The sequence below is a fragment of the Pseudopodoces humilis genome, chromosome 19 (assembly GCF_049639895.1).
Source record: "Pseudopodoces humilis isolate 2021_Gansu_Grassland_sample_001 chromosome 19, ASM4963989v1, whole genome shotgun sequence".
Classification (NCBI taxonomy): domain Eukaryota; kingdom Metazoa; phylum Chordata; class Aves; order Passeriformes; family Paridae; genus Pseudopodoces; species Pseudopodoces humilis.
Genome location: NC_142218.1, coordinates 3173563 through 3200862, shown reverse-complemented (window position 1 = coordinate 3200862; position 27300 = coordinate 3173563). Strand labels below are relative to the sequence as shown.

General features: G+C 56.1%; 1 protein-coding gene across 1 annotated transcript; it reads left to right on the top strand.

The window, feature by feature from the left end:
* Positions 1-27300, top strand: MYH7B (myosin heavy chain 7B). Its single transcript, XM_005532874.3, has 43 exons — positions 1-61; positions 782-936; positions 1614-1717; positions 3379-3522; positions 3605-3761; positions 3853-3880; positions 4778-4874; positions 5749-5772; positions 7380-7472; positions 8171-8234; positions 8335-8433; positions 9442-9545; positions 10364-10502; positions 11572-11690; positions 12428-12577; positions 12914-13084; positions 13774-13953; positions 14036-14168; positions 14591-14667; positions 16210-16297; positions 16702-16819; positions 17336-17459; positions 17827-17963; positions 18360-18615; positions 19107-19349; positions 19743-19919; positions 20260-20405; positions 20954-21044; positions 21599-21988; positions 22365-22491; positions 22803-22921; positions 23110-23306; positions 23451-23800; positions 24288-24412; positions 24692-24807; positions 24916-25108; positions 25185-25388; positions 25494-25619; positions 25738-25908; positions 26165-26269; positions 26639-26734; positions 26890-27027; positions 27186-27300. The coding sequence occupies exons 2-43, from the start codon at positions 840-842 to the stop codon at positions 27189-27191; spliced, it is 5823 nt and encodes a 1940-aa protein (XP_005532931.2). The 5' UTR covers positions 1-61; positions 782-839; the 3' UTR covers positions 27192-27300.

Here is a 27300-nt window from a genome sequence, read left to right as displayed (position 1 = left end):
GACAGACACAATAAAAAGGGGCTTTGCAGCATGCACAGAGCCACTCAGTCCTAGCACCAAGGTCAGTAATACAGAGCATGTCTGTGTGCACGCGTGTCCCCTGTACTAACCCGCTTCACCCCTGCTGGCTGGCTGAGCCCAGAGGACAGGGGCTGGCTCTGGTGGCACAGGGGAGGGTGGGACAGACCTGGATCATGAGCATTTTTGCTGAGGACTTTGTGTTTTTCCAAGTTGTAGCTCCATTCATGATGCTGTGGCGTTCCAGAGCTCTGCAGGGTGGCACTACATTAGATGGATATTAAGAAGCACAATCATAAAAGCGCTTTTCCAAGCAGCTGCCACTCCAGCCTTCTAGAAGGGTCTTCCCAGGGAGAATACATCCAGCCTGGCTTTTATCTTGCTGCAGTATCGCTCAGCAGAACAGCCCTGGGTCTTTGTGTAGGGCACCAGGGCTCCAGCGGGTCTGTAGAGCTGGGACAGGTTTTAGCTGAGCTTATCAAGGAAATGGGTGTTATTGACAATCTCACCTAAAGTGGGAATGTGGATTTTGACACCAAAGAGATTCCAGCTGACCCAGCTGGGATTTCCAGTGAAGGGATGACAGCATCAGGAGGCAAAGTGTTCAGTAATTGTCTCATTAATATAATTTTTATCAGCTAGCACTCTTGCTGTCTTCTCTCCCTCCCTAAAATGAAAAGCTTGTCTGGTGTCACTCTCGGTTCTCAATCCAGCGGTGGGCACTTTCCCCATGCACTGACCCCTTGTCCCTCCCTCTTTTCAGTGCTCAGGTGCTTTTCACTCTTCCTTTGTTGCTGCCAAGTCTCCCTCAGCTGGACAAGATGTCTCTGCTGGACATGAGCGAGTTTGGGGAGGCTGCTCCGTACCTCCGGAAAAGCTACACAGAGCAGCTGAAGCTTCAGACAATCCCGTTTGATGGTGAGAGCCCCTGTGTGTCCCCGAGCCTGTCCCTCTGCCAGGGCTCTCTCAGGAGTCCTCCCTGCCCCTTCCCCTGTGCTGCTCCTCAAGGCATCACGGGCACTGCAGAATTCCCCCAGCACCCTGGAGGGTGAGAAGATCTCACAAGTGAGAAAAGCAGGTTTTTGACCTTCCCCTGGTTTGCTGAGGTGTGCGTGGAGGTGATCCTTCATCTCCCCCGACCCTGAGGGCCATGAGGGCTGAGGGACTGGTGTCAAAGCCTCCTGCAGCTGTTTCCTTTTGGAGGTGTCCCCTCTGTCCCAGCTCTTCCATGGCTTGCCATGCTCAGGATCCAGGGCCCAACTTGTTCCTTTGCAGTTTGGCAGAAGAGAAGAGATTTGCTTCTTTACACTTCCCTCTTCTCATGGCAGTCTGAATGCAGGCACACATGAAGCAGCAGATTTCTGTCTGTCTAGAAGCTGATCCCACCAAAGTAAAAAGCTGCCAAATATGAAGAAGGCAAAGAAACCCCAGCCCCTATGAACAAGAATATAGGAAGGAATAATCACTGTCCTTCCACATTATCAAACTGCATTTATGTGGCTTTCAGTTGACAGTTTCACATGGTCTCCTACATTGCAACCTGTATTATATCTTCTTTCCTTTCCTTTCCCTTCCTTCTTCCACTTCTCCTCCAGGAAAGAAGCGAGCTTGGATCCCAGATGAGAAAGAAGCCTACATTGAAGTGGAAATAAAAGAAAGCTCTGGTGGGAAAGTCACTGTGGAAACCAAAGATAAGGAAGTAAGCAAATACCTTTCCTTTTCCAAGGGAGAGCAAGTGTGTGTGGCAGGGGGATACGTGTGACAAGATCACGTCTGAAGCCATGAGCTCTTGCTGATAACCCTGTCCCGCTGCTCAGTCCTGCCCCGGGGGGACACACACGGCACTGTCAGCACACTCAGGCCAGCTCCTTGCCAAGAGTGGCACCAGTTCAGCATCTCCCACCGAGGGGTTGCTGTCGCAGCCCGGGTGTCCTGCGGGACACAGCCAGGGCAGCCTGGGGCTGGCCCGGCACGGCTCCTGAATGGGGGAACACCCCCAGCACAGCCCTTTGTGATGCTGAGCCGGTGGCCGGCTCATCCCGGAGCCTCACAGCACAGGTAAGGGGCCAAGTGGCCAATTCCTGCTCCTTTTAGCCCAGGTTTGCAGTGGGGTGAGCTGCTGGGAGGACAGGCTGTGGCAGGAGAGAGGCTCCAGCTTTCCTCGGCAAAGCAAGCAAGGACCAGCTGGTATTTGTCAAGATAATATCCAGCGCAATTAGCTGCAAATGAGCTTAATTAATATTCCTTTCTTGGCTATGGGAGTCTCATGGCTCTGCAACTTCACTGCAGAGCAGAGACTCACCCTGGTATGAAACTGGGAAAAAGAATAAGGACCTCACCAAGCAGTAGATGACAGACTTCGTTATTTCTATTTCTTCTCTAGTCAGACTAGCACTAAGAAGGGTTTGTGCCTGCTAAATGTAAAAAAAAAAATATGCAATTGTCTTTGAAAAATGTCAAAGCTTTGAAAATATTTTTTGTATGAATTTTGGAAAGCAAGTAAAGAGATTTTCCCTCTCCAAAGTAAAATTTGTCAGAGAGGAGTTATAAATATTAGAAGTTCACTCAGATATTTAGAACACATTCAGATTCTGAGAACAGAGCAGTTTCCAAATCCTCTTTTGCTGTTTCCTCTTGAAACTGTCTTTTTAATGATTTGTCATGGATTTATGAAATCAGAAACTATATCAGCTTTCCCTGGATAAGTATTTTAAGCAGAAATCTTCAAGAGTCATAGAGCCCTCCCTTATCCTTCTGTGTACCCTCCTGCTTTTAACACCTGGCGCCTTTTAACACCACACACTTCATCTTCAAGATGAAGATAAACCTCTGAAAGATTTCATTTAATCTTTATTAACAAGACCATTTGCTAAATCCAGCTTCTCCCATCCAGGCCAGATACGTAATGTGATATTTTCCCCGTGCTTGGTCTCATGGGATTAAATAAATCCAGTTTTAAGTGATGTGGTACAGGCTTCAGCTGTTTGCCCAAATAACCGGGGATCTCTTGGAGCAAAAGACAGCGCTGGCATGGGCTTTTAGGTTGGGAAGGAGAACACAGGATGGGGGTGTCAAAGCACATTGTGGGGGAACAACTTGGACCCCTCTGTCAGGCTCAGCAAGAGCCCCTCTCCCTGAGGAGGGAACAAGCTGGGCTTGTCCCAGCTGGGCTTTGTGGCTGGGTGCTGCTGGGGCTGCCCTGGGCCTGTCACCCCAAAAGGCTGGGCAGCCCTGTCAGGATGACAGCAGGCACTGGGGCCAGGGCTGTCCCCGGTGTCAGGGTTCCACCTGGCAGGTTTTGGGGCAGAGGGTGTTCGGTGAGGACCGGGCTCCCTCTGACGTGTCCCCCTCCTCTGACAGACACGGGTGGTGAAGGAGGACGAGGTGCAGCCAATGAACCCCCCCAAGTTTGACATGATCGAGGACATGGCCATGCTGACCCACCTCAACGAGGCCTCTGTGCTCTACAACCTGAAGCGCCGCTATTCCCACTGGATGATCTACGTAAGCCCGCGGCACCCGTGGCGTGGGGAGGCGAGGGGGGACCGGGGCACCCCATCCCTCATTACCCATTTTCCCCTCACAGACCTACTCGGGGCTCTTCTGTGTCACCATCAACCCCTACAAGTGGCTGCCCGTGTACACGGCGCCCGTGGTGGCCGCCTACAAGGGCAAGAGGCGCTCGGAGGCACCCCCGCACATCTATTCCATCGCCGACAACGCCTACAACGACATGCTGCGCAGTAAGCCCTGTCCTGGGGACCCCAGCCCCAGGGGCTCCTGGCACCGGGCTGAGCTCCAGCGCTGCCCTAACGCCGCCTCCTTCTCTTGCAGACCGTGAAAACCAGTCCATGCTCATCACGTAAGTGAGCAGAGCCCCCCGTCCCTGCATGGGCACCCTGTGCCCCGAGGAGCGCCCCCGGCAGCGTCCCCTCCCCATCCCGGCAGCTGTCACCCCTGCCGCCCGGGCCAGCTGACAAAGCCGGGCTCCCCCGCACCCCGACAGCTGCGGGAGCTGCCGTGGGGCGCCCCGAGCACCGGCAGCCTCCCGGGAGCCAGGGGAAAGCAGAGATGGAGGCCAAGGCCGGAGGGAGATGGTGGCCGGAGGGGCGGCGGCGGGGGAGGAGGGTGACGTGGGAGGGTGGAGGCCAGGTTGATTTCAAGTGACATATAGATAAGGGCTATATAAAGGACTCTAAAGGACCCTTCGCCGCTGCCAGGAGCCACGGACATTTTTAGCCTCGGCCATGGCCTAATTAGGAAAGGCAGGGGCTGCGGAGGGATGCTTGGCGCGTGTCCGGTGGCGGCTCCGCTGCCCGCTCCCCCCGGCTCTTTGTGATCTGGGATTACAATGGGAGAGCAGCTCACTAACTATAGGCATGAGCTCAGCGGGGCCCGGCAGCCCCCCGCAGCCCACGGCGGGCACGATCCGGCCCTGCCATCCCCGAGATGCCCCAAGAAAGCCGGGCGTGCTGGGCGCTGCCGGCCCCGGCTGATCCCGGACAGCTGCGGCGGCCCGAGCCGTGTCCGCAGCGCAGCTGAGCCCCCGCGGCAGCTCCGGGAGCCGGGCACGGCCGGGGCTGCCAGCCGGGGACACACCGACAGCCCCGAGCAAAGCACGAAGCCGGGGATTGAGAGCTCCAGCCTCGCCAGCCCTCCGAGGCTTTGCTCTTCCCTCCCGGCCCGGCAGGGTGGCTGGGATGAGTTGTGCCTGTTCTTTGTCTCATGCCCTTGATCTGTGTATTTCTGTTACTCTAAGCGGAGAATCTGGTGCTGGTAAGACTGTAAACACCAAGCGGGTCATTCAGTACTTTGCCATTGTCGCAGCCTTGGGCGACACACCGGGCAAGAAATTAGTAAGACCTTCTTTTGAAAAAAGTTATTGCTGTTTTCTTCCTTTCTTTCTTTTTTTGTGGTTTTTTTTTTGGTTTTGTTTGTTTTTTTTTTTCCCCTCCTTCCCCTTTCTTCTTACTTTTTCTTCCCCAGCTTTTTGCGTTTGGAAACGTGTTTTGGTCTGACCCACCCAGGGCTTGGCTTTTCCTTGACTTTTGAACAAGCAAGGCTTGAAATTATTCTGCTCAAGGGGAAATGGAATTTTTTTTTTAATGTGGCTGCTCAATCCGTGCAGCCTGGAAGAGGTGCTTTAGTTGTTCTCTTTCTCTTCCTCCTTCAACACCCCAGTGATCTTCTTAAGGAGCATTAAAGAGATGAAGCAAACCTTCCATTTCCCACCTTGCCTCTTTTAAGCCTTGCTTTTCAGCATTTTCTCCTTTTTTTTTTCCTCCTTTTGTTAATTTTGACCCTTTTCTACCTTGTGCCTTTCTTGCTTTTGTTTTGAATCTTGCTTTTCTTTGGTGCTGGTTATTTTTAAGCTGCCCTTGCAATTGCTTATTTCTTCTGGATACTTTGAGGCTCCAGCCTGCTTTCCCCTTGTGGAAGCAAACTGGCTGCTTTAGGTATCAGACAAGCAACACTTCAGCATTGTTTTCTTTCCTCTTCTTTGAGTCTGAATTTAACTGTTCTTGCTTTTTGATGCATTTCTTTATTTTCTTGAGCTAATCTATTTAACAACTTTTTGGCCTCTCCTATAAAGTTTAATCCTCCGAGTTTTTTTTTCTTGGATTTTTTTTTGGCACTAAATGGTCATGCCCTGCTTTTCTGACCATGCTTCTTGTGGTTCTTGCCTGGCTTTTCTGGGTTTCTAAAGACAATTTTCTCTCCTTTCTCTAGGCAGCTCTTGCCACTAAAACTGGGGTAAGTGTTGTGGGCTCTTTAATGCTGAGAACAGAGTTCTGCTGCACCACAGATCTATGATGGGATGAGGTGTGAGGTCTCTACCTTAGGTCTGGGAGCAGCACCTGGGCAGTGTTTAGTTCTCCACTTGGCTTTGTATCTCGCTCCTTCCCATGGCTGGGTGTTTTGCTGTTTCATCTTTCCGCCTTTCTGACTCCAACCTCTCCTTCGAGGGATAATTACTCTCCAAACATTCATTTCTAGCCAGTGTTTGCTAATGGGAGTGCTGTGGGCTCCTCCAAAGGTGAGGTGAAGCCTTCGCAGCCTGAAGATCCTCCTCAGCCTCAAAGCCCAGCTGGGGGTGGTGGTGCTGAGGGGCAGGAGAAGACCCTCTGCCCCAGGCAGCCCTGTGCTCTGTGCCCTGCTGATGCCCAGCCCTGGGCTGGCGCTGCCCACCGCTGCAGGCACTGATGGCCTTGCCCCGGGGACATTCCTGAGGTGTTTGCTCCAAGGGAACCCAGCAAAGGTTCAGCCCCTGGAGCCCCCCAAGGGCTCAGTCACACATCCTTGGTCCTTGATTTCTCTGAGCTGGTGCACACCCTTGGCTGGGGGATGTTTATCATCACATGAGCGACCACTTGGACAGTCAGCTCAGGGGCTGCACCCGTGGGTCTTGGGGCTGCCCTCACTGGATCTCCCAGGCCAGGTAATTCTAGGCCAGGCTGAATTTAGAGACGAGATCGAGGGATACTCAGGTGATGGTGTGTTGGTAGCTGTGATTCACAGCTGCTCCCTGTCTCTTTTGCCCTTCATGTGGCTGGAGCTGCAGAGGTGGGGAGCAGAGAGTGGCTCTCTGGAAAGAGAGGGTGGCTCTGGATGGGCAGCCCAGAGCTGGTGCTCCCCCCCTGAGGAAAGCCCTGTGGACTGTAATGTGTCAGAGCACGGGCAAAGCTCTCATGAAAAATCCTGCAGGTGCCTGTGCCACCAAACTCTCTATCAGATGTCAAACCCCACCATCCTGCATGTGGTTTAGCACTGGTCTCTTGCTCCTCTCCTCAAATCCTTGTCCTGCTTTACCTGCATTAGGCAGAGGCTGTCTCTATCTTTAAACAGAGAAACACACATGGGAAAACAAGGTTAGGAGAGGATTCATCTTAGCTCAGGATGGCAGGTCATGCCATCCTGTGGTGTGTTCCCATCACACTGGGACCCTGCAATGGATGTTGTTGGTGTAGGGACCTCTTGTTTCACAGTATGCTATTGATGTGAGCTGTCCTGGACTTTGGTTTGGTGGAAGAGGAAATGCCCAACTTCAGAGGCTGAAATGATTCAGACTTGTGGTGACAACACGAGCTTGCTCTTGGTTTGCACAGCATAGCTGCTGAGAAGGGGGGTGACACTGCTGTGTGCAGAGGGGACAGCAAAGGCCACACTGCTGCAAACCCAGCTGTGCTGGGCCCTAAACTGAGCTGCATGGCCTGGGCAGACGAGGAGATGCCTGGGGAGCAGCAGGTCCCTCGGACAACTGAGGGGTGCAGCAGGGAGCCCCTGGCACTGCTCCGTGCTCGTGGTGACAGATCCCCTCTGGCTGTGCAGGAACTGACGCATCCTTTGGTTTTGTTCTCCAGGGCACCCTCGAGGATCAAATCATCGAGGCTAACCCAGCCATGGAAGCTTTTGGCAATGCCAAAACCATAAGAAACGACAACTCCTCGCGTTTTGTGAGTGCCTCAGCGGGCCAGGGAGCTGCGGCTGTTGGTGTGGGCTGTGTGCACGGAGGGTGGCACTGTGGGTTTGTGCAGTGACAGCCACAGGCAGGGAGCTGGAACTGCTCCCCTGGGGCGCTGGACTGCCAGAGCCGAGTTTTTCTGGTTACATCAAATGGTGGCCAGCACGAACAGCACCGGTGTCACAGCCTGTGGCTGCAGAGACATCCCTGGCAGGACAAAAGCTGGGAGGGACAGGGAGCACAGCCTGGAGTGCTCTGGGACAGACAAGTGTGGCCCTGCCATTTCTGCTAAGCCCAGCCTGGCTCTGCTGTGGCTGCAGAGCTCCTGTGCCTGGAGGGAAGGGGGGCACTGCTGGGGGAGACCCTGAGCCCAGCACAGAGCAGGGGCTGCAGGCACGCTCGGTGTCACAGGGCCCTGCAGAAATGGTCAGTGGTAAGAATAGACCTGAGGACAGGGGTTTATCTCCTGTCAGTGAAATTTCTGCCTGCCTGGTATTTAAACCCTTGGGCAATGCTCTTTGAGCTTCTTCACATTACAAACCAGAGCACTTCACCCTTTTACAGAGCCCAGTAAGTTGCCTGGAATCAGCAGAAGCTCAAGAAGTGGGAAATTAACTCAGTTCCTAGGGGCTGTTCAGAACTGTTCCTCTGTGGGCAAGCCCAGCACTTACCTCCAGTGTGTGTTTTCAGGGCAAGTTCATCCGGATCCACTTTGGTCCCTCGGGGAAACTGGCCTCTGCAGACATTGACATCTGTGAGTGGCTGCACTGGGAAGGGAATTCACCCCACTATTTGTGCTCAGCTCTGGGAAGGGATAAGCCCTGCTCTGACCCCTCTGCCCTATTTCATTATAGATCTTCTGGAAAAATCCAGAGTGATCTTCCAGCAACCCAAAGAGCGAAGCTACCACATCTTCTACCAGATCCTCTCTGGGAAGAAACCAGAGCTGCAAGGTAAGGCAGCCAAAGATGCAGCACAGCCCTTGGAGCAGGATGACACAAGATGAAACAGCCCCAGAGAGCTCTGTTGTCATCTTTGGGGCCCACAGGAATGAGCAGACCCAGCTCACCATGCAGGTTCTGCCCTTGAATGCTTTGCTAGCTGCGGTGGATCATAGGATTGGTGGATAATTCAGGGTGGAAGGGATTTCAAGAGGTCATCTAGCCCAGCCTCCATTATCCTCACAGGCTGAGAAGCCACACTAAAGCCCTTCCTGCCACTGTGTAGGAGCAGAGATCACCCAGGGTCTATCTGCAAGGTGGGAATGTGCTTTGCAAAGCTGCCCTCGTGGGGTGGTGGGTACAGCACTGACCTCAGCGAGTGCAGGCTGGAGATTTACTCATCTTGGGATAGAGGGAAATGTTTTGCAGCCTCCTCAAGTGAGATGACCTATTTCAGGTGAGCTTGGAAACAGCTGACGGCTCTGTCTGGGCGCTGGTGTAGATGTGATGGCCAGGACAGCCCCACCTGATCTGATGTGATGTGATCTGAGTGTGTGCTGGGGCAGCTCTGTGCTCTGAGCAGCCTCCTGGTGCCTCTGAACAGCCTCCTGGTGCCACATCACACTCAGGAAGCCTTTCCCCACGCAGGAGGATGGCTGGCACAGCCCCTTGGGGTGGTCAGCTCTTGGCTGAGGGCTCCTGAGCTTGGTGCTGAGCAGCACCTTATTAGGCAGGTCTGAGAGAGCAGTAATCTTATCTGGAGTCACAAGGGCATGGTGGCCACTTCTAAATCAGTCTGCAGCCAGGCCATATCCCAAGATAGCAAGCAGGAGGCAAGCACAGAAGAGGTGGACCCATGTGTGGACCTGCCTGTGCTGGAAGAGGCTGTTCCTCCCCCAGCTGCTGCCCTCTGCTTGAGGCTGGGGAAGCCTTCCTGCTCCATCTGTGTGCAGGGCTGTCCCTCTGCCCAGGGATGTCCCTGCCAGGCTGGCCTCACCCTCTGCATGTCATCCCCCACAGATATGCTGCTGCTGTCCCTCAACCCCTACGACTACCACTTCTGCTCCCAGGGGGTGACGACGGTGGACAACCTGGATGACGGCGAGGAGCTCATGGCCACAGATGTACGTGCCCAGCCCTGGGCCTGGGGAGGGCACAGCCTTCCTCTGGGCAGCTGGCCACGTGTCCTGGCTTTCTGTGGGTCCCTCCTTAAATCACCTGGGAATCCCCCCTGGTTTTTGGTGGTTGTTGTGAGCCTACAAGAAAGGGCAGGGGGACTCTGATCTCCACTGGCAGCCTCATCCAGGCAGGGAAGGGAGAGTAATTCCCTGCACCCTGTGGCACATGAGTGCTTCCCGTAGTGCCCATGAGAAAGAAGATTTCAGAATCAGTAAATTTGGAAAAGACCCCCAAGATGATTGAGTCCAGGCTGTGATTTATCCCCACCTTGTCCCCAGCCCAGAGCTCTGAGCACCAAGTCCAGTCCTTCCTTGGACACCTCCAGGAATGGGGGCTCCACCACCTCCCTGGGCAGCCCCTTCAATGCCTGACAACTCTTTCTGTGAAGAAATTCCTCCTGATGTCCAACCTGAACCTCCTCTGGCACAGCTTGAGGTTGTGCCCTCCTATCCCTTGTTCCCTGGGAGCAGAGTCCGATCCCCCCTGGCTGTCCTCTCCTGTCAGGAGATCAGTCAGGTCTCCTCCTGAGCCCTCAGCTTGGAAAACCTCCTCCTTGTGGGTGCTAGGCTAGTCTTTTTCCTTTCAAATAGGTCTTGTGGGAGCTGGAGCCACATTCAAAGCCCATGGACAGGATTCCTTGCTCAGGTGCCCACCAGAGAGGACACGCTGCCCAGCCCCAGCACGGGGAGAGTACCTTAGGAGATGGTGGGAGAAGGGACCAACCCTCACCTCAGCACCTCTCTACTGCTTTGTGTCTCCTCAGCACGCCATGGACATCCTGGGCTTCAGCAACGATGAGAAATACGGCTCCTATAAAATAGTGGGGGCCATCATGCACTTTGGGAACATGAAGTTCAAGCAAAAGCAGCGGGAAGAGCAGGCAGAGGCTGATGGCACTGAAAGTGAGTTGGGCTTTGTGCTCCAGACCTGCCCAGGCTGGGATAACTCCTCATGCCTGGCCTCTGGAGGTCAGATCCTAAACATCCACACTGTCTTAGGCCCTGCTGGGGGTGCCCCAAGGGCTTGTCCTTGAGCAGGAATATCTGGGATAGTCTCTGCAAGGTGGTCTCATCTGCATCAGACTTGTCCCAGCAGCATCACAGGGTGTCTCACCCCAGCTGGGCTTCACCTTGTGCAGTCTCCTCCTGCTCCTCATCTCTTGCACTTGACTGGACAGCATTCCAGGCACCCACAGGGGATGAGCCAGGCTGGGAGCAGGACTGCTCAGCTCCTGAAGAGCAGTTAGACTGGGACACAATCACTGTCTAACACTTTTCCTGGTTTGTTGCTCAGCAAAATCCAATGCAATTCACGGATCTAAGAACAGACAGGCTGCAGAGCAAAGCTGGAGGGAGAGGGTGACTTTCCAGCATGTGGAAGGGTGAGAAGGGGGAGCTCTAGCATGCACTTGGAAGGTTTCAGCAGGGATCCAGCAGAAATTATTACCTGGATCAGTCTTTGTCACGTTAACATTCATGAAGGAAAAGTTCTCTTTGCCTCAGGAGTGGCAACACAGGCTTTAGGTGCTACCTGGTAATTAATGAAGGTTTTGATATGGCAGTGATTCCCCTACAGAGGTGATTTTCTAGCTACAACCTGCTATTAGGACTTTATGAAAGACAATCACCTCTCTTCTGGTCAATTCAAATTCACTGTGTGGAAATTCAAACCTCCACTGGAAAATGCATGGAGAATCCCAGATCAAGAAGAGTAAAACCTGATAAGAACTTAATAAGGTGCAGCAGGCCTCCAGACAGTAACTTCTCAGTCAGGAGGTTCAAACTTCAAAGCATCATAGACTATGCAAGATGGAAAATCACATTAGACACTGGAGGAAGCTTTGGAGCAGGTGTTAAAATCTAGTGTGGTTAACACTAATCATCATAACAGCAGGTCATTTTTAATTTTGATTCCTTTTTCCCTTCCCAGACCTTCCTTGTGAGCTCCTCCTGCCTTTGTTCTGCTTTCCAGGTGCTGACAAAGCTGCCTATCTCATGGGAATCAGCTCAGCAGACCTCATCAAGGGGCTGCTCCATCCTCGTGTGAAAGTGGGCAATGAGTACGTGACCAAAGGTCAGAACGTGGAGCAGGTGAGTGACAGGACACGTGTCCCCTGCTGACTCTGGGGTGCCACTGGTGCTTCAGTTCACTGTCTTGGGTGTAGGAGGAGTTTCCAGAGCAGCAGCAGAAGGTGCATCCACAGTTCTTGGCTTTCAGGAGCAGGGAGAATGGGTGGCAGAGCTGGCTGATAGCTTTGCACATTAACCCAGGCTGGAGATTCAATGCAGTGTCTTTGAAATGTGGGCTGGATCCCAGCCAGAGGAGGTCCAGGCTCTATGGATCTGCTTCAGGGACAGTCTATGAAGAGCTCAGCCCTGAAAAGTAGAAGACTCTAGATATCTGAACACTCATCTGAGTTGATCTTGTAGAAGACTCAAATACACCAAATTGTCAGATTCCAGTCACACCCCAGCTGGGAGCCCAGACCTGGCCTGAACAGTGCAAGCCAGTCCTTGAGCACAACTCAAGGGGACATCAGGAGTTGGTGTCTTATCCAAAGTGGGCTGTGGGCTCCTGCCAGGCACAGGGCTTCTGAAAACATCACTTTAAACTGAATTTATATCCTAAGACCTTGGTGGCCAGATAGGCCAGGTAGGCAGGAACACACCTGTGAGGAATGTAAAACTAATTTTGGAGCTTGTACTGTAAGCACCAGCTCCTTGGATCTGTCTGTCCTTCCTCTGTGTGCCAGGAGGAGCTGGCTCCCAGCCTGTGGCTCCTGCAGGAGCAGGGAGCAGCTCACTGTGTGCTCTGTTTGCCATGGCAGGTGCTCTACGCTGTGGGGGCCCTGGCTAAAGCCACCTACGACCGCATGTTCAAGTGGCTGGTGACCCGGATCAACAAGACCCTGGACACCAAGCTGGCCAGGCAGTTCTTCATCGGGGTGCTGGACATTGCAGGCTTTGAGATCTTTGATGTGAGTTCTGCAGGCCCCTGCAGTGGAGCCAGGGGAGCGTTGTAGGGACGACTCAGTCCCCTGGTGTTTGAGAGCTCTGTCTCCTCTAAGGAACTGCTGGCCTTGATGAGGAAAGGATTCTTGTGTGAATTGATGTGTCTGGAGCAAACAGACAGCTCTCAGGGAGAGATTTACCATTGCTGTGAGCACACCTCTAGTGATTGCTGGCTACCTGCTCTGGTGGCAACACAGCTGAGCCTGGCAGGGACCGCCCTTCACAGCCAGGCAGAGCACAAGAGTGAATCCCTTCACTGCTGGAGCTCCTCCTTCTCACTCAAATCTGTTTTGTTCTTGCAGTTCAACAGCTTCGAGCAGCTGTGCATCAACTTCACCAACGAGAAACTGCAACAGTTCTTCAACCACCACATGTTTGTCCTGGAGCAGGAGGAATACAAGAAGGAAGGCATCGAATGGGTCTTCATCGACTTTGGCCTGGACCTGCAGGCCTGCATTGACCTGATTGAGAAGGTGGAGTGTGAGGCAGGGCATGGAAATGGTACTGCTGGGGGATGGTTTGTTTGCAAAGGCTGCAATAGAGAGGTGCTCTGCTACCAAAATTAAATTATTCCCTCCCTGGTCGGTGGCAAGTGCCTAGCTTTTTTATCCCCACACTTACAGCTCAGAGCCTCCAGCCCCTTGAGACTTTTTTGACACAAATTTTGACTTTATGAAAAGATGGAAATTCTATTTCTACCCACTGAGGAGCCACAAAACCTGGTGCAGCCTTTTCCTCCAGAAAGCAATAATCTCTTCCCCTTTTTTCCTACCCACTTACAGCCCATCAGTGCCTTGAGCATTCACAGGTTCAGAGCAGCTTGTTGAAAATATTTCCACCATTGCATGAAGGAAACATGAAGGAAACTTTTTGGAAAGGAGCAATCCTGGAGAGGATCCCTCCTCAACAATCTGTTGAACCAGGGCGAACTCCCACTTCTTGCGGGACTGGGCAGTCCCACATGGGCTGGGAGGTCAGAGACAGCCTGGAATATGCAGTCTGGAATATCCAGTGACAGCTTGGCCCTGTGGCCAGTGCCTTGCAGCTGGGTTAGGGTGGGATCTCCCAGGTCAAGCCTATGCTCAGTGGCACATCCCTGCTTTGGGATGGGATGTGGCAGCCCTGAGCTCAGCCCTGAGCTCAGCCCTCTCTCCCCCTGTAGCCCATGGGAATCCTGTCCATCCTGGAAGAGGAGTGCATGTTCCCCAAAGCCTCTGACATGACCTTCAAATCCAAGCTCTACGACAACCACATTGGGAAGTCGCCCAACTTCCAGAAGCCGCGGCCGGACAAGAAGCGGAAGTACGAGGCGCACTTTGAGGTGGTGCACTACGCTGGTGTGGTACGTCCTGGCAGCTCTTCCCAGCCCCCACACCCTCCCCTGGCAGGGACAGGCTGTCCTGACCTCTCCTCCACGGGGACAGGTGCCGTACAACATCGTGGGCTGGCTGGACAAGAACAAGGACCCCCTGAACGAGACAGTGGTGTCCGTCTTCCAGAAATCCCAGAACAAGCTCCTGGCCTCCCTCTATGAGAACTATGTGGGCTCTGCTTCAGGTGAAGAGCACCCTCACCCTGGTTTTACCTCGGTCTCTCCCCTCCTCGTCTCCATGCCCAGCTGTTGGTGCAGCATCCCTGTCCCTGGCAGGCCAGGCAAAGGGAAAACCCACACTGATCCCTAAAATCCTCCCTGGCCTGAGTAGGGGGGTGCTGGTCTGAGGGCTTGTGTGGGGCTGTAGGGTTGTTGTGGTGGCCCTGTGACTTTGGGATGCAACCAGGAGCTGAGGAACCACCCAGTGCTGGGTGCTGTGGGAGATGTTTTGGTGGTCAGTACCCTGTTCTGCAGCAGGGCACAGCCACCTCTGCTTTAGAGACAGCAAGGGCTGTGGGAATTTTAGGGGTGTTTGGGGGTGCCCCTGTGTCCTTCAGGGCAGGCAGATGTTTTGCTGATGTGAGTAATCAATATTTCAACCCAACAGAGGAACCTCACAAGCCGGGGACCAAGGAGAAGCGTAAAAAGGCCGCTTCTTTCCAAACAGTGTCACAGCTGCACAAGGTGAGAGCCAGCCCCTCATCCAGGGCCATGAGGGAAACGTGCTCTGAGGGTCCCACTGGCAATCCCACTTCCCTGCCAAGGCTCTCGGTTTCTTGCACGTCCTGAGGGACCACCAGAGCTCCTGAGGGACCACCAGAGCTCCTGAGGGACCACCACTGGGCCAAAGCTCCCAGCTCCCTCTCATCCCTGGGCAAGGGGCCTGTGCCTGGCAGAGTCCCAGCCCTGTCCCCGTGCTCCTAGGGCAGGACACAAGGCTCCAGGCTGGGAGAGCTCCCTTGGAGCTGGGCTGGTGCTGCTCCTGCCCCCGTGACGCCTGCGGCAGCTCCTCCGCCTTCGAGAGAGCGGCAGTTAAGACTTGTAGTGATGTTTAGATAATTAATTACATGAACATCACTTTAAGTCTGTGCTTCTTCTCTCCTCATTCCTGTCAGCGGGAAGGACAGCCTTTGGGCAGAAGAAAATGCAGGAGGATCTTGCAGGTCTCTGAGCAGGCAGCTGCCTGTCCTGGGGGGTGACCTGACCCATTTTACAGCTCAGGATGTCACACAGCTCCATCCCCTTGCTCGTCCAAGCCAGAGCTCAGCAGCTGGAAAGCAGCACAGAGGGGTGTGTCCTGTCATGACAGCCTTGTGGTGACAGGGCAAAGGTCCCAGCTCTGAGGCTGCCACAGCCCCAGGAGTGTTTGGACACTGCTCCCAGGCATGGGGTGGGGGTGTTGGGGTGTCTGTGCAGGGCCAGGAGCTGAGCTGGGTGATCCTTGTGGGTTCCTTCCAACTCAGGACATTCTGTGATCCTTTGCCAAGGTGTGCTTGAAGAAGGCAGCTCTGTGGCAGAGCCCCTGTTCAGGGAAAAATGTGATTTTCTTCCTTCTGGACAAGTCACTGGGGAAAGGTGTCTGTGGTGAGGAGTTGCCCTGTGGTGATGTGGAGCTGTGGGAAGCTGTTCCCTTCCCTGAGCTGGTCCTGGACAGGCTGAGCCTGTACAAGCAGGGGAAGGCAGCTGGGAAGATCAAGGGTAGAGGTGCCTTGGAGAGAAAATGAGACACAGGCTGGCTCAGCAGGGCCCTCTGTCACAGCCAAAAGGGGTGAAGCACTGTGGAGGTGCAGGTAAATCCTACGTATCCTAACACTGTGTCTGCAGGCAGTGTGGACACCAGCACTGGATTGCTGAGCACAGAGCTCTGCACCAGGAATAGGCTCAGTCCCATGTCCTTGGCTCTCCCCTGCAGAAAAACTTTACCTACAAAGAATCGGGGAGCATCTGGCACAGAAAACTTCTGTGGCACAGCAAAACCTGTCCCACTGGCCCATCCCAGCCCCCTCTGCCATGGGGCCAGCCTCCCACCCTGGCAGGAGGCACTGATCCTGCCCCAGGTGGGGATGGCTGTGGCCAGGATAGCAGGAGGAAATCCCCCTTTTCCCATGCCATAAAGGGCTCTCAGGGTCTGCTCCCTCCCTGCCTGTGGGGGAAAGGGGCTGGAGAGAAGGAGAAGCAATGCAGGGAAGCAGAGCTGTCCCCTCACCCGCTGTGTCCGCCCTGCAGGAGAATCTCAACAAGCTGATGACCAACCTGCGCTCCACCCAGCCCCACTTCGTCCGCTGCATCATCCCCAACGAGACAAAGACCCCAGGTATGGGACAGCTGAGGCAGCAGTGCCCCTGGGGACAGCCACACGTGGGAACTGGCAGGGGTTCTTGCACCCACCCTCTCCCAAGCCCTTTCCATGATGCTGCTGAGCCCTGACCCCACCTCAGTGTTGAAACTCCTGTGACCCAGATCAATCTCTGCTAGGGAGAATGAGCTTTGCCAGCTTTTTTGGCTGTGCAGCCTGGCACCTGTGTAACAGCAGGCATGGATGAGTGGTCCAGGCTGAGTCCCACCATCCAAGGCCCAGGCTGCAGCGCTGTGCTCAGCACAGACCTGCAGGACAGGCTAACAGCCGTGTCCAGTCCACGGGATGTTCCCAGGGTCCAGCTGCATTTCCTCTGTCTTCTTGGGCTGAGCAGCTGCTCCATGAGTGTCCTTCCCCCACAGGAGCCATGGATTCCTTCCTGGTGCTGCACCAGCTGCGGTGTAACGGTGTCCTGGAAGGGATCCGCATCTGCCGCAAGGGATTCCCCAACAGGATCCTCTACGCTGACTTCAAGCAGCGGTAACGCCCTCTCCTTCCTCACCCAGCACGTGTTTCAAGGGCAGACAGACTTGTCCTGGCTCCGAGCTGCTCCCCAGCTTGTGCAGGGCTGCTCTGAGCCCCCAGGGCCTGTCCAGTTTGGGATAGCTCTGCTGCTGGCTCTGGGGTGCCAGGCATGGAGAGTTTGGGATGAGATTTGGATGTCTGAGGTGCTGAATGAAGGGGGAGGGTGGCAAGGCCTCCCTCTGATCCTGGCTCAGATTTCTCTCTGCCCTTGGGATGGATCCTGAGGGTTCTCACCTTAGGGGCCCATCCACGCTGCTTAGCCCAGGCCTAGTGAGGCCAGTGACCTCCTTGCACAGTCTCCATGATGTTCAGGGGCTAAAATCTGCCAGGGTTCCCTGCAATCCTGTGCCCTGGAGCAACTGGTTCAAAGCTCCAGCCTGTGGTGCAGCCCCATGGCATGTCTGGGGCTCTGGGGTGATGGTGGAGCTGCTGCTGCCCTCTTGCACAGCCTCCCTCTGCTCTGCCCCGCAGCTACCGTATCCTCAATCCAGCAGCCATTCCAGAGGACAAGTTTGTGGACAGCAGGAAGGCCACAGAGAAGCTGCTGAGCTCCCTGGAACTGGACCGTGCACAGTACAAGTTTGGCCACACCAAGGTGAGAGTGGGCCAAACCACTCTTGGGAGGGAGAGATTTCCCCTCCTGTCACTCCGTGCCTGTCTCTGCCTGGCCACAGCCCTGCTGTAGCCCTGCACTCTGCAGGGTTGGTGTGGCCCTTGAAGGGACCCAGGAGGGCAGAGGGAGATGCAGGCTGGGAAGAGAAAGAGCAGCTCTGAGCAGGTCACTGCTGCCTGGCCTCGTCCCACCCACCACATCATCTTGTCCCTGCTGGGGAGCGTGATGTGCTCAGGGCAGATCTGGTTCCCTGTGCCACGTGTGGATGCACCTCTGTGTTTCCCTGGCTGCCTGTGTCACCCCTGCGCCCTCTGTCCTTCTGCTGGTGACTCCATTCTCTTGCCCACAGGTGTTTTTCAAGGCTGGTTTGCTGGGCTTGCTGGAGGAGATGCGAGATGAGCGTCTGGCCAAGGTCCTGACAATGCTCCAGGCCAGGATCCGTGGGTACCTCATGCGTGTGGAGTATCAGAAGATCATCAGCAGGAGGTAGAGCTGTGGTGGAAAAAGGCAGAACTTTGTGTCTCCTCGTCTCTTCTGCACATTTCTGTGGGTTTGACCTGTGGGGTTTGCCTGTGTCTGGCAGTGACTGGTCCTGAGGGATGGGAGCAAACCTGGAAGAGGTCTGGCATGGCCCTGCTAGGGAGGATCTAGGTGTGGAGAGCCTCTGCTTTCCACTGGAAGATTCAGAGGGAGGCAGGGTGAGGAGAGTTGAAATCCAGGCCACCCCACCCATCCCAGCAGGGCCAGTGCAGTGTGCAGACCATTCACCATTCTGCCATTTGTCCAGCTGGTGGAGAATGGAGCCATATCCAGCCCTGCAGAAGCCAGGATGGGACAGGGGGAATGCCCACCCCTGATGATGCTGTGCTTGTATTCCCCCAGGGAAGCCCTCTATACCATCCAGTGGAACATCCGTGCCTTCAACGCTGTCAAGAACTGGTCCTGGATGAAGCTGTTCTTCAAGATCAAGCCTTTACTCAAGTCTGCTCAGACTGAGAAGGAAATGTCCAACCTGAAGGAGGAATTCCAGAAGCTGAAGGAGGCTCTGGAGAAGTCTGAGGCTAAGAGGAAGGAGCTGGAAGAGAAGCAAGTCTCCATGATCCAGGAGAAGAACGACCTGGCTCTCCAGCTGCAGGCAGTGAGTGCCTCACCCTCTCCTTGGGGACAGTGCAGGGTCTGTGGGTAGAAGAAGGAGCAGAATGTCCTAGAACCTTCAGCCTCTTGCAGTTCTGAAGCTGCCTCACTGCCACAATCTGTCTGAATCACAGCCTAAGACTGCAGGCCTGGAGTGCCATCACACCCTGGGGCTGTCACAGGGGTTTGTCATCCCCTGGCTCTGGGAAGGCTGTTCTCCTCACAAAGGGCTGGGAGGGGATGGCAATGTCTGCTTGCCAGATTTTGTGCTGTTTTTGTGCCAGCGTGTCCTTCCTCTGGAAGGATTGAGTTGCTCTTTGGCCCTGGTTAGTGTGAGTGGTTGTCCTGTGAGCCCTGATGACGGGCAGTGACTGGAGCTGTACTTTTTGTACACCTGAGCACCTTGGGCTTACTCTGCCCCTTCCACAAGGAGAAGGCCAGGACAGCAGGGCTGAGAGCAGAGGGTGAGCACTGGCTCTCCTGTGGCTCCCCCAGGAGCAAGACAACCTGGCAGATGCAGAGGAACGCTGTGACTTGCTCATCAAGTCCAAGATCCAGCTGGAGGCCAAGGTGAAGGAGCTGATGGAGCGTGTGGAGGATGAGGAGGAGATGAACTCGGAGCTCACCGCCAAGAAACGCAAGCTGGAGGATGAGTGCGCAGAGCTGAAGAAGGACATCGATGACCTGGAGATCACGTTGGCCAAGGTGGAGAAGGAGAAACATGCCACAGAGAACAAGGTAACTGACCTCCCTGCAGGCTCCAGCCTCGCTGCCCTGGGGCCTCAGTGCTTGTGGGGACACCTGAGAAACATCTGGGATAAGGCTGCTGGTGTGGGGGAACTGGGGCAGGGCAGAGGGAAAAGGGGGGTGTGAGAGGGAAAAACCCTCCATGTCCTGCCTCACTGCCCAGAGGTGGCAAATGGTTCTGTGCTGTGGCAAGTGACCTGAGGCATGGAAAACCCACCTGGTGGGGCCAGCCTGGCCAAGGGGAGAGGGGCTGGCAGCTGGTGGGGACTCGAGCTGCTGTTGCCCATGGATTGACTCCTGCCTTTCAAGGGTCAGGCTGCTGTAGCAGCTTTGCACCCCGTCCCTCTGAGAAGATGCTCTCAACTTTTGTCCTCACTGATCCAGGTTAAAAACCTGGTTGAGGAGATGGCTGGTCTGGATGAGATCATTGCCAAGCTGACGAAGGAGAAGAAAGCCCTGCAAGAGGCCCATCAGCAGGCCCTGGATGACCTGCAGGCTGAGGAAGACAAGGTCAACACACTGACCAAAGCCAAGGTCAAACTGGAGCAGCAAGTGGATGATGTGAGTCATAGGCCAGTGAGGATAAAGCAAGAGAGGTTTGAGTCACATCTTCAGGAGAGCCCAAAGGCTGTCCCTGAGTGGGGTCTGGAGTGTGGGATCATTACCCCTTTGATATGGCCAGTTGATGAATAATCCCACTGACAAACTACCCCTGAAACGAGAGGTGGTGTAGAACACCTCATGGAGAGCAGTCCTGGGCTGAGGGAATGGGACTGGAGACAGCTGGGAAACACCTCTGGCCCCTGGGGGATTGGTGAAGTTCCCACAGTGGAGGACATGGGTAAGGGTGGGGCTGCAGAAGGTCCTGTCCCTCCCTACCCCACCTTCCTTCATTCTCCAGCTGGAAAGCTCTCTTGAGCAAGAAAAGAAGGTCCGCATGGATCTGGAGAGAGCAAAGAGGAAGCTTGAAGGAGACCTGAAGCTGTCACAAGAGTCTGTAATGGATCTGGAGAATGACAAACAGCAGCTGGATGAGAAGCTCAAGAAGTGAGTGTGTGACACGTGCCCGGGCTCTGGGCTTGCTCTGCTCCTCTAAATGCAGCAGAGGTGTGGTGTCTGCAGGGTAGCTGGGCTCTGGCTCTGGGCACGGCTGTGTGACCAGTCCTGGCACAATGGGGGCTTGGTTTTCTTGGGCACTGTGCAGAGAGGAGCTTGTGGCAGGCTCCCAGACCAGGGCATGATAGACCTGCCTTTGTACATGGGGCTGGAGAGGAGGGACCTGCCTGGCAGGATCCAGCACTCTGCTGGGGCCTCAGCTGCAAGTACAGACTTCAGTCATGTCCCATCCTTACTGGGGACCTGCAGAACACCTTGGGACCTGAGGGAAACACTCAGAGCCAGTTGTCTGCCAATTTGGCTACTTCAGCCCTTCCTGTGAGCCTTCCATGAGCTGCTGCTTATCCCTGCAGTCCCTTTCCCTTGTGGTTTTGTTCGTCCTCTGGCCTGGGTGTAAGAGTGCAGGGAAATGTAGGAGCCAGAAGGACCTGTCAGGACAATGTTTGTCTGACCAGAGGCTCTGTCTTCTGTCTGTACAGGAAAGACTTTGAGATGAGTCAGCTGAACTCAAGGATTGAAGATGGGCAAGTGATGGAGGCCCAGCTGCAGAAGAAGATCAAGGAGGTCCAGGTATGGTGGGAGGAACTGTTCTTACATCCTGGGAGTCCAAAATTTCCATTAGATGTGATATGGGGGGGAATCTGCATGAGCCAGTCCCTCTCTGAGCACAGGGGCATCTCCTTGGAAAAAACTGGCATGGGTAGCAGGAACCAAGCCCTCAGCCAAAACACGGTGGGTTGAAAATTAAATAATGGGTTATTGAGGTGAACACTATCACCAGCCTGAGGAACAGCTTCCAGGGTGTGGTTCTCTATCCAAAATAAAAACTTTCATCCAGTAACCAAACTCTGAAAACCCAAATCTGGGACACTGGGCTTCTTCCTGTCAGAGACAGGTGCCCACAATCATGAAAAGAAGCTAATGGCAGCTGGATCCCGGTGGCAGGGACAGAGGAGAGCAGGAGCTCCAAACATGCTACCGAGGAGCACCTGCCTCCCCAGGCAGCCCAAGACTGGTGGCTTTTTGCCTCCCATCATCATCAGAGATACTGCTCCACTGTGGAGAGCAGAGATGCTGGAGCTTCACCCAGAGCTTGCAGCATCTGCCCTTTTCTGCGTGTCCAGGCACGCGTTGAGGAGCTGGAGGAGGAGCTGGAGGCCGAGCGAGCCGCCAGGGCCAAGGTGGAGAAGCAGCGGGCGGAGGTGTCGCGGGAGCTGGAGGAGCTGAGCGAGCGGCTGGAGGAGGCGGGTGGCACCACGGCCACGCAGCTGGAGCTGAACAAGAAGAGGGAGGCAGAGTTCCTGAAGCTGCGGCGGGACCTGGAGGAGGCCACGCTGCAGCACGAGGCGCTGGCAGCCGCCCTGCGCAAGAAGCACGCGGACAGCGTGGCCGAGCTGGGCGAGCAGATCGACAGCCTGCAGCGCGTCAAGCAGAAGCTGGAGAAGGAGAAGAGCGAGATGAAGATGGAGATTGATGATCTATCCTCCAACGTCGAGTACATCACCAAGAACAAGGTGGGTCCTGGTTCTCCACGGGGCTGGTTGGTCTCTCCTGTGGACATCAGTGTGACCAGCACAGCCACGTCCATGGGGTGGTGTCTCAAATGGCTCTTTGCCATGGCCAAGTCCCTGTTTTGGCCCTTAGCTTGTCCCCCTGTCACTACAGGATGTTTTACTTGTCCTAGTGAAGCCTGGAGGCTGTGGGAAAACATTTTCTGGCAGGCTTGACAGCAGAGAGCCACTGTTAGCCTAGCAGAGAGCTGTGGCAGGCTCCTGCTCTCTGCCTGGTGTGCCCATAGCACCCACCGAGCAGGGCAGGGTATCCCAAGGTGGGAGAGCAGTGCTCTGTGGCCAGAGCTGAGCTCAGCCAGGCTGTGCCTGGTGCCTGCAGGCCAATGCTGAGAAGCTGTGCCGCACCTACGAGGACCAGCTGAACGAGGCCAAGGCCAAAGTGGACGAGCTGCAGCGACAGCTGACGGACGTGAACGCCCAGCGGGGCCGGCTGCAGACCGAGAACGGTGCGTGGGGCACAAGCCAGGGCTGCCCAGCTGCCTCAGGAGCGCTCTGACTCTGGGGTGTCTGGCTGGGGGAGTGGGGTTCAGCCCGGCAGCCTGTCCTCCTCCTCCTCCCATGGAGGGAAAATCTAGATGTGCCTCAGGGGGGGTTCCTTGCAGGCATCCTTTGCCTTTAACTGGTTGCACCTCTGCCCATGGCCCAGCTTGCCCTGGTGGGGACACAGCTGGATGCTGCAGGCTTTGGGGGAGTGTGGGCTAGTGCAGATTGCAGCCCTAGAACCCTGAAGTAGCTGTCTTGGCTCTGTTGCACTCAGGGGAGCTTACTCGGCTGCTGGAGGAGAAGGAGTCCTTCATCAACCAGCTGAGCCGTGGCAAGGTCTCGTTCACACAGAGCATTGAGGAGCTCAAGAGGCAGCTGGAGGAAGAGACCAAGGTGAGGTTTCAGGGCATGGCTGGTCTCTGAGTGACACTGTGGCAGTGGCCCAGACCCCTGGGCTGGGGAGGTGGGACATACCCTGCACACAGGGCGGCTCTTCTCTGGGAAGGAGTTCCCTGCTGCTGCTCCCAGTTGTGGTGCCATGGTCTGTGTCCTGGAGCCAGCTGCTGCTCTCTCTTCCTCAGAGCAAGAATGCCCTGGCCCATGCCCTGCAAGCCTCCCGACACGACTGTGACCTGCTGCGGGAGCAGTACGAGGAGGAGGTGGAGGCCAAGAGCGAGCTCCAGAGGAACTTGTCCAAAGCCAACGCCGAGGTGGCTCAGTGGAGAACCAAGTACGAGACTGATGCCATCCAGAGGACTGAGGAGCTGGAGGAAGCCAAGTAAGTGCCATGGCACAAGTCCTTGTAGGTGGCAACTTTCTGCTCAGCAATGGGCTCTCCCAGACCTGGGCTGACACAGCATGCTCCTGCCCTGTGTGGTGGGATGGCATTGGGACAGGGAGCTCACCCTGATGCCATTGGCAGGAAGAAGTTGGCCACCCGGCTGCAGGAGGCAGAGGAGGCCATGGAGGCTGCCCACGCCAAGTGCTCCTCTCTGGAGAAGACCAAGCACCGGCTGCAGACCGAGATCGAGGACCTCTCGGTGGACCTGGAACGTGCCAACTCAGCCTGCGCTGCCCTGGACAAGAAACAGCGCAACTTTGACAGGATCCTGGCTGAGTGGAAGCAGAAGTATGAGGAGACCCAGGTGGAGCTGGAGGCATCGCAGAAGGAATCGCGCAGCCTGAGCACTGAGCTCTTCAAGCTCAAGAACGCCTATGAGGAGTCCCTGGACAACCTGGAGACCCTCAAGAGGGAGAACAAGAACCTGCAGGGTAGGACTGGGCTCAAGCACTCCCCTGGGGCTCTGCCCAAGCTCTGCCCTGTCCTCAGACATGTGGGATTGGGTCCCTTGTTGGCCAGGAGAGGACCTTGCTGCCCAGCCCATCCATTGCAGGGATGCAGCAGCCCTGCTGGGATGCCAGCATGTGTCCTGCCCTCATGCTGGGGACACTCTGGGAGGACAGGCAGAGCCACTTGGCATTCTGAAATTGCTCCTGTTCCCAAATGGTGCTGCTGAGTGCTATGGCTGTGGCATGACACTGCCTTGGGGGTATCAGTGTTGGACAAACAGGTCTCCCCAGGTCCTTAATGCCTCTTCCCTCTCTCCCTGACTGCAGAAATGTCCCCAAGCACAGCCTTGGCTGCTCTCCGAGGGGCTGGGGGACATCAGCTGTGACTGGGCAGGGGGATGGGGACGTCACTTGCGCAAGGCTGGCCCCACAAACTCCTTCCTGACCAAACTCCTTCTGTCCCTGGCAGAGGAAATTGCTGATTTGACTGACCAGATCAGTCTGGGTGGAAAAACCATCCATGAGCTGGAGAAGGTGAAGAAAGTTCTGGAGAGTGAGAAGAGCGATATCCAGGCAGCTCTGGAAGAGGCTGAGGTGAGTCCTTGTTTCCCATACGTTCCTGCCACCTCCAGGAGCCACTGGCCTACCCTGCAGCTCTGGTTGGATGCTGCTGGGGGGTGACAGCCCTGAGCCAGGCTGTGACCCCTGGGAATCCCATTCTTGGGGGTCCCACAACCACTGCAGGCACTGGGGTGGCTCCACCTGCTCTGCCCCATAGCAATGGGCTGGGGAACAAGGCTGGGGTGGGGTGGGTGGCAGGGGAGAGGCCCCTTCCCAGGAACCACCTTCCCATGGCTGAGCTGTTGTCTCCAGGGAGCCCTGGAGCACGAGGAGAGCAAGACCCTGCGCATCCAGCTGGAGCTGAACCAGATCAAGGCTGAGATGGACAGGAAGCTGGTGGAGAAGGACGAGGAGTTTGAGAACCTGAGGTGTGTGGGGTGAGGGGACAGGCTGGGACGTTGCTGCGGGGCAGAGCTGGCACCGTGGCACCCTGGGTGTCCCCAGGGCACGGGGCCGATGCGTGACCTCTCCTGCAGGCGCAACCACCAGCGCGCCATGGACTCCATGCAGGCCTCGCTCGACGCAGAGGCCCGGGCCAAGAACGAGGCCGTGAGGCTGAGGAAGAAGATGGAGGGGGACCTGAACGAGATGGAGATCCAGCTGAACTACGCCAACCGCCAGGCCGCCGAGTTCCAGAAGCTGGGCCGCCAGCTCCAGGCCCAGATCAAGGTAGGGGCAGGCTGGTGCTGTCCCTGCTGCCAGCCCGGCTCCATGCTGTCCCCGCTGACCCCACGCCGCCCCACAGGACCTGCAGATCGAGCTGGATGACACCCAGCGCCACAACGACGACCTGAAGGAGCAGGCGGGTGCCCTGGAGCGCCGCAACAACCTGCTGCTGGCAGAGGTGGAGGAGCTGCGGGCAGCGCTGGAGCAGGCGGAGAGGAGCAGGAAGCTGGCAGAGCAGGAGCTGCTGGAGACCACCGAGAGGGTCACCCTGCTCCACTCGCAGGTGAGGCACTGCCAAGCCCCGTGTCTGCACTGATGGGAGAGCAGGAGCCTGTCCAGCAGTGATGGATGACCAGCCCTGGTCACACTGAACCTGCTCTGTGTGCAGAACACGGGTCTGATCAACCAAAAGAAGAAGCTGGAGGCAGACATCTCCCAGCTGAGCAACGAGGTGGAGGATGCGGTGCAGGAGTGCCGCAACGCTGAGGAGAAGGCAAAGAAGGCCATCACGGATGTAAGAGAGTGGTGGGGATTGTGCTGCGTGGTTGGGTTGCACAACATCTCCACTGAGCCCCTGGTCTGGCAGGGCTGCCTGGCCTTGAGGTGATGTCCCCCTGCTCCTGGCCTTGCAGGCTGCCATGATGGCAGAGGAGCTGAAGAAGGAGCAGGACACGAGCGCACACCTGGAGCGCATGAAGAAGAACATGGAGCAGACCATCAAGGACCTGCAGATGCGCCTGGATGAGGCAGAGCAGATTGCTCTCAAGGGGGGGAAGAAGCAGATCCAGAAGCTGGAGGCCAGGGTGAGAAAGTAGGGGCAGATCCCTGGCTGTGTTCTTGAGGAGCCAACTCCGGGGGCTGCCCCAGTCCCTGTGGCATCGGACTCTGCCCCATCCCTCTAAGGACAGGTGGTGCCTCTGTGGGACCAGGGGACAGTCCCCAAGGCCCTGCCAGCCTGGGCCCCGCGCAGGCTGGTTTGTTTTAGCCTCTGCTGTGGCTTGGCTTTAGCTGAGCTGGCGCTTGGGAGCCAAGTGCAGAGCCAGGCTGTGCCCCCTGCAGGTGCGGGAGCTGGAGGGAGAGCTGGATGCGGAGCAGAAGAAGATGGCAGAGGCCCAGAAGGGCATTCGCAAGTACGAGCGCAGGATCAAGGAGCTGAGCTACCAGGTACAGCAGCTCTGGACACAGGTCCAGCCCCCGTCCAGCAATTCTCTGCTTGGCCTCATGTTACCCCAGAACCCATCCACCAAGCCCAGCCCAGCCTGGGCTGCTTCTGGGCTCTGTGTGGGGAATGACAACAGCTGCACAAGCTTCTCCCTGTCACAACATCCTCTCCCTCCTCTGGGTCCTTCTGCCCATTTCCCAGCACCTCCTGAGCTGGGTGGTGGGACACAGGGGGGGACCAAGGGACGGGTGCTGTGACACAGGGCTGGGTTGGTGGGGTAGGTTGGTGCTGTGTTTGTGACCTGGCACCTCTGCTAAAGGTGGAGGTGAGGGGCTGCTGGGGTCTGGCTAAGGGAGCCGGGGCACTTGCAGGCTGAGGAAGACCGGAAGAACCTGGCTCGGATGCAGGAGCTGATTGACAAGCTGCAGAGCAAGGTCAAGAGCTACAAGCGCCAGTTTGAGGAGGCAGTAAGTGCCCATCACTGCTCGGGGACAGGGAACAGGGCTGTCCCTCCCTGGGACTGCCTGCCATGGCTGCCAGGGGCCACAAGAGCCATGTGGGGAGCTCGGAGCCTGCTGTCCCCTGTGCCTCATGCACCCACCCCTCCCCTCTCCCTGCCCAGGAGCAGCAGGCCAACTCCAACCTGGTGAAGTACCGCAAGGTGCAGCACGAGCTGGACGACGCTGAGGAACGCGCCGACATCGCCGAGACCCAGGTCAACAAACTGCGCGCCCGCACCAGGGACGTTGTCATCTCCAAGGTGGGCACTCCTGGATGGGGGCGTGGGGAGGTGGGCAGGGGCTCCTGCCAGCCCTGGAGCCAGGGGAGTGACCACAGCCACAGTCCCATCCTGCTGTGGCACTGCTCCCTGCCGCCGGATGCCCCCTCTCAACAAAGCCCTTTGGGGGTTTTTTCCAGCATTAGGAGCCCGGCTGCCCTGCCCTGTCCCAGCTGCTGCTGGAGGTTGGAGGCAAGTGGCTGCAACAGTCACTGTCAGCTTTGCACTGCATGAATAAACGTGGATCTGCCAGGA